The sequence below is a fragment of the Protopterus annectens genome, chromosome 9.part0, assembly GCF_019279795.1.
Source record: "Protopterus annectens isolate FY-2018-M chromosome 9.part0, PAN1.0, whole genome shotgun sequence".
In the NCBI taxonomy this organism is placed as follows: Eukaryota; Metazoa; Chordata; order Ceratodontiformes; family Protopteridae; genus Protopterus; species Protopterus annectens.
Window position 1 is genome coordinate 878,572,696 of NC_056743.1, and position 12,800 is coordinate 878,585,495.

General features: G+C 46.0%; 1 protein-coding gene across 1 annotated transcript in view; it reads left to right on the plus strand.

Moving 5' to 3' along the window:
• Positions 1-12,800, plus strand: part of DCTN2 (dynactin subunit 2) — a 767,074-nt gene that overhangs the window by 373,408 nt on the left and 380,866 nt on the right. The window contains 1 exon segment of the mRNA XM_044083609.1: positions 8,126-8,145. Coding sequence (XP_043939544.1) covers positions 8,126-8,145 — 20 coding nt within the window.

The window sequence follows — 12,800 nt, forward strand, 5'->3', positions numbered from 1 at the left end:
AACTGCTAGATACACCTCTGGATAAGTCTGCTCTTTTTGGCTCTGCAGCTGCAGACTTATTTAAGACTCTGCAAGAGAAAAAAAGGAAACAAGATTTGAAGCACCTGTTTGTTTCTCCTGTTCCATAGGAATTTTCCTCCTAAGAGATCTTTTCTTAGGAGACCAGTTTGCTCCTCTACTTCTACTTCCAGGCCTAGGAAATCTGTTAGGAGGCCTCCCCAATCCAAACCTACTGCTTCAGCTCTTTCCAGTCAGCAGCCCTTTCAAGCCAGGTGCAGCTCTCTGTGACTACCAGCAGCTTATTCCAAGTCTTAACCCTCTTTGGGCAAGCATCACTCAAGATTCCTGGGTTCTATCTGTTATCTAAAAGGGATGCTTCATGACTTGGAAAATTCTTCCTCCTTTCATGGGAATTCCACAGCCCCCTTCAAGTCAACTGAATTTGTTTCCAGAGGTTTTATCTCGGCTACTTTCTCAAGAGACAATTCAGAATAATACCAATGGATCAGAGATGCAGGGGGGGTTTACTCAAGGATGTTTCTGGTTCCCAGAAAAGATGGTCCTTGAGACCAATCCTAGATCACTTCCACTTAAACACTTTCCTAGAAGTGCCATCTTTCTGCATGCTGTCTTTACAAAACCTCTTTCCTCTGATTTCACCTCAGTCTTGCATGGTCTCTCGGGACATCAAAGCTCCTTATCTACACATTCACATCCATATTCTGTACAATAAATTTCTACGTTTCTCTGTGGGTTCTTTGCACTTTCAGTTCCCTGCCTTGCCTTTTGGTCTTTCCACTGCCCTAAGGGTATTCCCAAAATGTTTGGCCCCTGTGATTGCCTTCTTTGAGAGTTCAGGGTATCTGGGTATATCCCTACCTGGATGATCTTCTCTTCCTGGCTCCTTTAGTCAGAACAGTTGTCTGAAAGCTTGCAGATGGCCATTCATTGCCTTCAAAGTCTAGGGTTCACCATAAATTTCAAAAAATCCTTTGATACCATCGTAGAATCACATTTTCCTAGGGTGCAGGTTCAGGACAGACCTTATCTTTTTTTTTTTTCGTACGGACAATGTTCAGTCCCTCATTGCATTTCTGGAAAACCTTCTGCCTCTTCCATCCATTACAGCCAGGGAGTTTCTAAGACTTCTAGGGTTCATGACTTCCACTATTCCCATGCTGCCCTTTGTAAAACATTGTAAAGTCAGTCTTCACACAGCATGCTCACCCCCTAGATTTAGTGATTCCTCTCCTTCCCTGCCTAAAAACAGAGCTTCTTTGGTGAATTCAACAGCTTGTTGTGAATCCTGGCCTTCCTCCTCTTTGGCCCCAGACATCGCAGCGTCTGTTCACTGACCCTCAGACATAGGGTGGGGGGCAACATTTGCTTCTAAGAAAGTTCAGGGCCTTTGGTCCCCTTGCCAAAGGAGACACCATATTAACATCAAGGAAGTGAGAACTCTTGATTCTAGCTGTACAGGCCTTTCATCCTCTCTTTCTACCAGGTCCTCTGAAAATATTCACAGATGACACCACTGTTCTCTGGTATATAAACAAGGTGGGGGGGGGCAAAGTCTTAACTTCTTTGCAGGTTAGCCCCCAGGGTATGGGAATTGTCAACTCAGTACAAGGTGACTCTTCTTGCGGTTTACATTCCATCTGCTCAAAACAGATGTTCTTTGTGTTTCACTGTTGCAGTCATTACATTTGGGTAATCTGCTGGTAGGTTGCCCTCAGTCGGCCTGAATAGCAAAGTCTTGGGTCCTCCGTCGGTTGCTGTCTCTTCTTCCATGACATCAGGTAGTCAGGGGTATAAAACATGCAGCCAATGCCATTTTAATCAGTTTTTCTTGCTGCCCGAAGCAGAAGCAGTTCGCAAGTGCTGGTCGGCCAATTCCAGCAATTTTCATTTTCGAGTTTCAGAACCGAAGTCTTCAACCTAAAGCTAAGTACCCCGTTGGAGAAATTTTTTTTCTTGCTCCTTACCGATGTCACTAAAAGTTAATAATTGTATTACTTGTGGGAAGCAAATACCTCATAAGGATTTTCATTTGTACTATATTTCTTGCCTAGGCTCAGACCACAACGTGCCTTGCTGTCGGTTTTGTGCTAAATTTAACCAACGCACTATTAAGCATCGGTATATTTTTACATCTAAATATTTTGGCTCAAGATTTAACTATCCAGAAATGTCGTTGGTTAGCAATCAGACTACCGGAATTCACAAAAAGCGCAAGGGTAAAGACAGAGACAGACCGTCGAGGTCCAAAACCGATGACGAAGCTTCTCCTAAGACAGTCACCGGTACTCGGTGAGGCACTTTCGCATTCCCTGATGCCCGCTATTTTTGATTCGCAGGCCTCTACCGAGACCTATTCGGAGTCCGGTATGCTGCGGGACACTTCAAGTATTGGACCAGTGGATGTCTCTCCCTTAGATGGGTCCGGAGCCACTGAGCAGGCACCGGCTTCTGAGGATGTTTTCAGGCCTAAAGATTTGTATATTAAACCAACTCCATCCTCAAAAACAAGGCCAAAACCAACTTCTATGTCTAAAAAACTGACGCATGAGCCATGTATTCAGCCCCCTGTGCCTAAAAAACAAATGATCAAAATGGCTCAGGATTTCATTACCTTGATCAGGGGTTCCCAACCCCCTCCTGCTAAGAGGCCTAGGCAAGGCACTGATTATGAATTTTCAGATCAGGTTTCCATTTCTTCTGATTCCTCTTCTGATCAGGAATCTTCTATTCCACCTTATCAGGACTCTGATGCAGAAGAATCCATCCCTTCTGCTTCTCCTCCTGAGGAGTTTTCTTTTGGAGAAACTTTGCATACTTTAAGGGAACATTTTCATTGACAGAGTCAGGATTTTTCAGAATCCAAAAAGAGGCATAGGGATTTTCTTCTTCCTCAGCATGGGCCTTTGGCCATAGTTCCTGCTTTAGACATTTTTGATGATGTTTTCTCTGAATCCTGATTCCCTGCCTCTGGATCCTACTAAGCCAGGCAGATATTACAGGGTTCCTGACCTCCCACAAGTTTATTTTTAAAAACCCTACTGCTGACCCTGAAACAATTTCTCCGGGTCCCAAGGGTGTTAAGGCTTCTACTGCTAAAAATCCTACCCCTTCTGATAAGAGACTCCAGGGCGCTGGATAGATTGGGTAAGAAGGTTTACACGTCTGCAACCCTGGCAATCAGGGCTTTAAACTGTTAGTTTCATATGCTTAAATATCAGCAGCATGTCATGGGCTGACTGAAACAGAAAATGTTGTTGATTTCTGACTGTGTGGAAAATAGAGTTATTGCATTTAGCTGAACAAGTTGGAAAGCATACTTTGCAATGTGGTTTTGATTCCTTGGAGGCCTCTTGCAGGGCCGCCGTAACTGGATCTGTGATAAGAAGGCTTGCTTGGCTCAAGGAGCAAAATCTGCCTGATCATGTTAAAGCAAAATTGTTGGATGCTCCTTTACAACAGGACAGTTTATTTGGTAGTAAGGCAGAATAAGTTTTGAAAAAGATGGAAGACAAAGCTAAATCTATGCAAACTGTAAAAGATTTCCAAGTGCAGCCACCCAGGTTCAGTAGGCACTGGCCTACTAAGAATTGGTCCTTTCCAGTATCCAACAGAGCCGCTCAGGTCAAACCAAGACACTCCAAAGGCTCCAGGTTTCTGTCACAAGGAACTTACAGAACAAAACAATGGGGTGCCTCCACCTCCAAATCTGGAAGTAGCAAAGCAGCCCCCATACGGTAAACAGTCTCAATGACTTTCCTCTGCCATTTCCAAGCACTTATCTTTTGGCAGCCCCCTTACCCAGGACAAGTGGGTTTTAAATATAGTATCCCAGGGATACAGATTTCATTTCCACACGTTGCCAATTCCAAATGGATGGCCACTTCTGCCTCCATATCAGTGGGCAGAGGCCCAAAAACAAGTTATGTCCCTCATGGATATGTGGGCTATTCAACCAGTACCAGAAAAGGAAAAAGGACAAGGTTTTTATTCAAGACTTTTCCTAGTACCCAAAAAAGACAAATCATGGTGTCCAATTCTGGACTTATCCATTCTAAATACTTTCCTGGACATTCCAAAATTCAAGATGCTGAATCTACAACAGTTACTGGCTATGTTGGCAAGGATGCCTAGTTGGTAACTGTAGACTTAAAAGATGCTTACCTGCATACCCCAATCAGGGAATCTTGCAGAAGATACCTCTGCTTCAAAGCAGGCTATTTGCATTGCCAATTCTCTGCACTGCCATTTGGCTTATCTACTGCGCCCAGGGTCTTCACAAAGTGCCTGGCACCAGTAATTGCATTTTGCAGACAAAGAAACATTCAAATTTATCCTTATCTGGACAATTGTCTAATTCAGGCAGAAAACAAGGACACTCCTCTACAGCATCTGGTGTTTGTAAAAAGGCTTCCAACATGCCCAGGGTACACCATAAACGAAAAGAAATCACAGCTGGTATCTCCGCAAATAATTACATTCCTGGGTGCAAGCTTGAATACAACTGCCCAGATGGCTTACCTCACACGAGAAAAACAAATTCAATTGATGACATACTTCAAACAAGTGGCCCCCAAAACCCAGCTATCTGCAAGACAAATTCTGCAGGCCTTGGGGTTCATGGCTTCCTGCATTCTACTAATTCCATATGCAAGACTGCATATGAGGAAACTTCAATGGTACCCAAAAAATTATGGAGTCAACATTGTCACAGCCTGGAAACAATGATTCCTATCATTCCTTGCCTGCAACAGGAGTTCCTATGGTGGGCAGAGGCCTGTCACCAAAACAAGGGACTGTCATTCATTCCACCCTCTGCCACCCAAACCCTGACTACAGACTCTTCAGATTATGCTTGGGGGGCCCATCTGGCAGAGAGATGCATTCAGGGTGAATGGAGCCCAAATCAAGTGCACTTACATATTAACCAGAAAGAAATGCTAGCTGTACAGAATGCTCTGACAGCCTTCAAGGACTTTCTTCATCCAGGACAACTATTGATGAAGACGGACAACACCACAGTTATGTGGTACATAAACAAGCAGGGAGGTACCCACTCCTACCCCTTTTGCAGACTAGCCATGGCCTTGTGGAACACAGCCTTGACTTGCCAAATACATCTACAAGCTCAATACCTGCCAGGAAAGCAAAATACTCTTAGCAGACGAACTAAGCAGAAATCTTATGGACCCATATGAATGGAAACTGGATCCACAAATCTTCAGCATGTTGACACGAAAATGGGGGAACCAAACATAGACCTTTTTGCCTCTCCCCTTAACTATCAGTTGGACAAATTCTGCACAAGGATTCATCACAAAAAAGCTTGGAAATTGGATGCTGTATCCTTCAGCTGGAAAAACCTATCAGTCTATGCCTTTCCCCCTCTACCTCTGCTCCCCAAGGTTTTACTAAAAGTCAGACAGGAAAAAACGAAAATGATTCTGATTGCTCCAGACTGGCTTCGCCAACACTGGTACCCGCTCCGACGCAATATGTCACACCTTCCTCTGTGGTCCCTGCCTCAGACGCATTATCTACTGTCTCAGCAGAACTATCAAATTCTGCACACTCAGCTCCAAACTCTGAATCTTGCAGCATGGCTAATCAACTAATTTCACCAATCACATCTCTCAGTAAACCTGTGATGGATGTCATTTTGGAGGCTAGAAGGTCTAGTACTAGAAAATCTTATGCTGATAAATGGAAAAGATTCTGTGCCTGGAATCAAGTACAAGGAATAAACACAGCAATGCCCACTATTCCTCAGATTCTGCAATATTTAACTGAGATGCTTCATAAGGGCCTATCTTTTTCTTCTATAAAAATCCATGCCTCTGCCATTTCGGCTCATTACAACACAGAGCCTCCTCTCTTTTCTCATCCCCTGCTAAAGCAGTACCTCAGAGGGGTCAGAAATTTGAGACCTCCCAGGAGAGGACCAACTCCTCCATGGGACCTCAATTTTGTGCTGGAAAAACTCACCCTACCTCCTTTTGAACCAGCAGCTACTGCAGACAAAACATTTCTCTCTTGGAAGACAGCTTTTCTTTTAGCAGTCACTACAGCTAGAAGGCTTTCAGAACTACAGGCCCTCATGGCAGTGGAGCCTTTCATTGTCTTTTATCCAGACAGGGTGGCCCTCAGGACCAATCCATTCTTTATGCCTAAGGTGGTATCCAGTGTGGCTCTTAATCAGACCATTTATCTGCCAACTTTTTTCCCAAATCCACAGAACAAGGGGGAGTGGATTTTGCATTCATTGGATGTACACAGACAACTAAGATTCTACTTAAACAGGACAAAATCTGTAAGAAAATCTGAGCAATTACTGGTGACATTTGCTGCAGGGGCAGAGGGAAAGGCTATTTCAAAGCAGACTATTTCAAAATGGATATCTCCATTGTATTCGTTTCTGCTACATGCACCATAGTAAACCTGTCCCCAAGGGGATCAGATCCCATTCCACCTTTCTTTTATTATGCTCAAAAGCCTTTTTGGTGTATTTGCTTTTAGTTGGTGGTATATTTTTTGTGTTCTAAATTACACACATATTTATATTTATATATATATATATATATATATATATATATATATCGCCATTTGGGGTCACCTGACATCTGGGGCAAGAAAATCTGATTAAAATGGCGTCTGCTGCATGTTTTATACCCCTGACGATCTGATGTCATGGAAGAAGAGATAGCAACTGACGCAGGACCCAAGACTTTGCTATTCAGGCCGACTGAGGGCAACCTGCTAGCAGATTACCTAAATGTAATGACTGCAACAGTAAATACACTCGACCATCTACATTTATGGTAAGTGTGCACAACTGTACATGTTAAGTTGTCTATCTCGCCTTCATTCTTGCTGGATGGGTTCGGAGCCGACCTCGGCTCCGACTCGGCCACTCTAAAAGCTCGAGAGTTGGTTCCACCGGCTCGAGGCTCCCCTTATATCCCACAATGCTAGGCGAGAGTTACCTCAGATCTCGTTTGCCGCTACAGCTTCGAGGTTGGTTTTTCTACCGGTTCTTGGTGAGTAACTTTTCTTGTTGAGATTAGTCTTTCAAAACCCCTTTATTTTTAATATATTTACTTAATTCCCTTAGTTTATAGTAAATTTTATCCCCTTCTAAAAAATTTCCGTTTTTTTCCCTCAAGAACCTTAGGTTCTTCCCTTGGGCCTACAGGCCTTTCCTTCCCTAGTGGGGTGTGTGTGTTTTATTTTATTTTAAAATCCTAGTTACTGGTTTTTATTACATTTTAACTTGACAGGGTGTAACTAGTGTGTTTGTGTGTGTGTTTGTGTACACCTGTTCAAAGACAAAAAAAAAAAAAAAATGTCTAAAGAAGCAAAGGTCTCCGGATTCAAGAAGTGTGATGCGTGCTGTCAGAAAATGTCTCTGACAGACGCTCACACTTCTTGTGTCTACTGTCTGGGGCCTTTGCATCTGCAGGACTCCTGTGCTGTGTGCCATGGCTTCAGCCCCAGGGTCCTGCAGGAAAGAAAGAAAGAATAAATTGATTCTCAGAGGCTTACTCAAGCCAGAGGATTCCCTGTCTGTTTCAACAGGGAAGCCCTCTAAGGCATCTAGGTCTTTGGCTCCGGCAACTGAGCCGAGACCTAAGGTTTCTCAACCTCTGCCTTCATCGGCTCCGGCTGGAGCCGATAAGTCTCAGTCCACAGTTTCTGGCCCTCGGCCCCGGCCGGAGCCGAGGTAGTAGAAGTTCCCGTGTCGGCTCCGACCAGACCTTCGGAGCCGACAACTAGGAAGAGGTCCAGGTCACCATCTCTTGGGTCCGTTCATTCGGCTCCAGGATCTCCCCTGCTGTCTGAACGGAGCCAAAGATCTCACTCCTCTAGGTCATCGAGGCTGTCGGATCATGACCTTCAGAGGGTAGTGAGTCGACTACTTAAGTCCGAGGCACTGGCCCAGATGCTTCAGAGCCCGACTCATCAGTCGATGCCTGCCCCGTTCCATCAACATATTCCTCCTTCGACTCTCTTGAGCTCGGAGCCGGGTCGTGTCGGAACCGAGACTGTGATAGCGTCGGAGCCGATACAATTGTCTTCGCTCCGCCGGCTCCGTTTTCTTCCTTGGAAGAATCTCGGCCGGACTTCCTCGTCGGCTCCGAGGGTGAGTGGCATTGGACCCTTGTCCGACCCCCCTCTCCCTCTCGGTGCTTCGGCGCTGGTGAGTTCGGCTCCGACATCGGCCTCGGAGCCATCACTGTCGGTGCTGAGGGGGGTTCTTAGCTTCTCGGAGTGGGGACCTCTGGCTCTGCCTGACAGGGGTGTATTCGAGGTCATGCGGAGTGTGTTAGAGCCTGGCTCTACTCCACAGTCGGCTCCGTCCGCCCTCCCTCTATGGTGCCGCAGGCTAAGTCGACTCACTCCCTCATCCCGGACCGCAGAGAGCCAGCTCCTCAGGAACCCCTGTGGGATTTCATCCTCTTCCGAGGCCTCTCCTGATTTGGCAGAAGAGCCCCCTCGGAAGAGGAAGTGTAAGAGGAAACACATTGACTCACCTGAGTCCATCACGTCAGACACAGATTTGGATGATTCCGAGGGTTCCCGTTCCCCTTCTGAAGATGTCTCATTTGCAGACATTCTGGAGATCCTGAAACAGAGGGAAATTGGCCAGCCCTCAACCCTTCGGAGGAATCTGTGTCTCTTGAGGCGTTTGGCTCTCGCCCTTCCACCTCCTGGGTGTCCCCCCCCCTTCGACCCCCTCATGCAGGTGGTTGCTAAGAAGGCATGGACGGCTCCTGATTCAGTGGACCCCACTCCCAGGAGACCCTCCAAGTTCATAACAGCTCCAGCAGACAAACAGTTTTAACAAAAGGAGTTTCTGTGGATGCTATGGTGGTAGCTGCTGCCACTAAGAAGGCGCTAGCTGATCCTTCAGTACCTGTCCATCCACCTAACAAGGAATCTAGGTCCATGGATAGGTGCGGAAGCGGATGTTCTCGTCAGCGACATTTACCATGCGTTCACTGAACTACCTGTGCCATTTTACCTGCCTTCAAAGGGACTTGATCAAGGAAGCGAGTGAAATGTTAAAGGACCCTACAGCTGCAGGTTTCCAAGATAAGATGAACACGCAGCTGGCTACCCTTAATTCCATAACCAACTCCTCCATGCGCCTTCTTTCTTACGTGGCTGATGGAGCGAGCAGAGCCGCAGGGACAGGTGTGGCCTTACGTAGGCATGCCTGGATGCGGCTATGCAATTTGCGGACCCTTCAAGGCGTCTTTCACGAACTCCCGCTTGATGGATCATCCCTCTTTGGTCCTCAAGTGAAAGAAACCTTGACTAGGTGCGAGACTGATGGCAAGACCCTTTCTGCCGGAGTCCGTTTTCTACTCCTTCCAGGCCTTACCCCAAAGGCCAGAAAGGTGGAAAGATGTGGTTCCGTAAACAATCTCAAGGGACTTCGCCTGACGACAGAGTCGTTCCGCCAGAGGCAGAGGCGGGAATAACAATGGTAGACGCCGCCTAGGGGCAGGGGGTCCGCAGAACCAGGGCAATCGGGAAGTCTTTCCTGACAAGCCCTTTCAGCATCCCTGAGGTGTTTCCCGACTGCCCATCTTCGGAGGCAGTCGGGGAAGATTGTCACTGTACCCAGAAGCCTGGCTATCCCTGACTCAAGACAAATGGGTACAGTCCATCATTTCGAAGGCTATTCTATCCCCTTTCTTCGCTTCCAAATCAGTCAAAAATCCCTTCCAGATGTTCCACCCAAAGGGATCTAGCAGTTTTGGAGATTTCAAAACTGCTTGCAAAAGAGCAATTCAGCCAGTTCCAGCAGACCAGCAAGGATCCGGAATCTACTCAAGGTTCTTTTAGTTCCAAAGAAAACAGGGACTGGAGACCAATTTTGGATCTCAGTGTCTTGAACAAATCAGTCAAGAAAAAAAAATTTCGGATGGTCACGCTGCAATCCATCCTTCCCCTTTTGGGCAAAGGAAACTGGATGTGCTCTATAGACCTTCGGGATGCGTACTATCACATAAAGATGAACAGACGCTCCAGAAGATTCCTCCGCTTCAGGCTGGGAACCAGTCATTTTCAGTTCAGGGCCCTGCCCTTTGGTCTCACCACTGCCCGCCGGGTGTTTACCAAATGCATGGCAGTGGTAGCTTCTCACGTGAGACGACAAGGATTCCAGGTGTTTCCATATTTGGACGACTGGCTCCTCACAGCTCCCACCAAGCATCTCCTTCTGATGGGCAGAGATTACACTTTTCGCGTTTGTCAAAAGCTGGGTATTTCAATAAATTGCGAAAAGTCTGTTTTGTCGCCTTGTCGTACTATTACCTACATAGGCGCAAATCTAGATACAATAAACATGTCTGCAAGACTAACACATCAGAGAATAACAGACATTCACAAATTGGTATCACTCCTTTTCAACAACAACAGAATCAAAGCCAGGTTAGTTCTAAAGGTGTTGGGAATTATGGCAGCGCCATACCTCTGCTTCCATTAGCCAGATACCACATGCGGATCCTTCAATGGATGCTCTTTACTCAATGGTCATACCAGGAACTTCCAATGTCTCACACCATTATGATCACGCAAGCGTGCAAAAGCATCTCATGTGGTGGATGTCTTCTCCTCAGCTCTTGTCGGGAAGACCCTTTGTTCCACCTCCTCCGGTTGCTACTCTGACAACGGATGCCTCCCTGATTGGGTGGGGGGGGCATTATCAGGGCAGGACGGTCCAGGGCACATGGCAACCAAACGAATGCCACTTGCACATAAATGTTCTGGAGATGAGAGCAGTGCTTTTAGCGTTGCAAGCCCTTCAAGACTCTCTCCCTTGGGAACGATTGCAATCCAGACAGACAATATGTCTGTAGTGTGGTACATCAACAAACAAGGCGGAACCAGATCATACCCCCTGTGTCGAGAAGCACTCAGACTGTGGCAATGGGCGATTTCTTCTCAGCGGTTTCTGATAGCAACGCACATCCCCGGGAAGTCCAATCAAATTGCGGACAAGTTGAGCAGAGCTATACTCATGCCTCACGAGTGGTCTCTGAAAGACTCTGTAGTCAGAGAAATTTTTCTCAAGTGGGGTCAGCCTTGCTGCGATCTTTTTGCTACTCCCCAAAACAGCAAGTGCAGAGAATATTTCACTCTATTCCCTTTACCAGGCCAACCCAGCAGAGACGCTCTAGTCCAAGTTTGGCCGACGGGACTTCTGTATGCATTTCCTCCTTTCCCACTGATCTCTCAAGTAATACAGAAAGCTATCGCTCAGAAGGCCTCATTGATCCTCATTGCTCCTTAATGGCCTCGACAAGTGTGGTTCCCCTTTCTACATCGTTTCTCTTGAGCGACCGTGGAATCTGGACCTAGTTCCAGATCTTTTGATCCATCAGTCGGGTCAGTTTCATCGCTCCCTCCCTCTCTGAACCTCACTGCTTGGTTCCTCCAGTTCCAACCTTAGCCAGGCTTCCTCAATTATCTCACTCTGTTAGAGATATTTTGTTAGCTTCCCATAAATCTTCCACTCGAAAGATTTATTTGAGTAAGTGGAAACGCTTCACATATTGGGCTCAAGGAAAGGACATAGATCCTTTCACTGCTTCCATCCAACTAGTCCTCGATTTTCTAGCTGAACTCTTCCATGCAGGTTCATCTCCCTCTACACTTAAAGTTCAATTGGCAGCTATTTCTAACTTTCATGTGGGTATTTCTGAATCTGCCCTAATGTCCCACAAGCTCTGCAAAGCTTTTTTGAAAGGAGTTTTCTTCTCAGACCTCCTATAAGAAATCCTCCTTCTCCTTGGGACCTAAATTTAGTTCTTGCTTCTTTGATTCTGCCCCCTTTCGAACCTGCAGTCTCCTGTTCTTTAAAATTATTATCATGGAAAACTCTTTTTCTGGTAGCTATTACATCAGCCAGAAGAGTTTCAGAGCTTCAAGCACTCAGCTGTCGTCCTCCTTATCTTTTGTTTCATAAGGACAGAGTATCCTTACGAACTAACCCGTCCTTTTTGCCTAAAGTGGTCTCGGCGTCAAATCTGAATCAAAGCATTGATCTACCGGTCTTTTTTCCAGAATATTCCAATAGGTCTGAACAAAAATTACACTGCCTGGATGTTCACCGTCAATTGACGTACTACTTGGATAGAACTAAACAGTTCAGAAAATCTGATCAGCTGTTTGTCTCCTATGCGGAGAGCAGAAAGGGACTTTCAGTTTCAAAGGTATCATTATCCAGATGGCTAACATCTTTGATTTCCCTTGTATATGAAATTAGACATCAAAAGCTGCCTGATAAACCTAAGGCTCATTCCACCAGAGCTTTGGCTACTTCTTTAGCCTTCCAAGACAGACTGCCTATCGACACCATTTGTGCAGCGGCTACTTGGGCTACTCCTCACACTTTCATTTCTCATTATAAGTTGGATTTAGCTTCTAGGCATAGAGCTAACTTTGGTTCCACTGTTCTCAGGAGTCTGTTCCGTTAGGCCACCGGGACAAGGTGCTAGGGACGCGGTCCCATCCAGCAAGAATGAAGGCGAGATAGACAACTTAACATATAGAAGTTATGTTCTTACCATAACGTTCCATGTTAGTTGTCTTCTTCTCGCTTCTTCTTCCCCACCCTCCTTCCCCTGGCCTGGACAGACCTAGAGGAGTTCTGATTGTGACCTCTCTTTCTACCACCTCTTTCTTAGACATATGCTATTATGCATATTTCCTGGTTCAGGATATAGGTCATCCTTCTTTCTTCCTGTTGTTAGAGGTGGATTCTGTTTTAC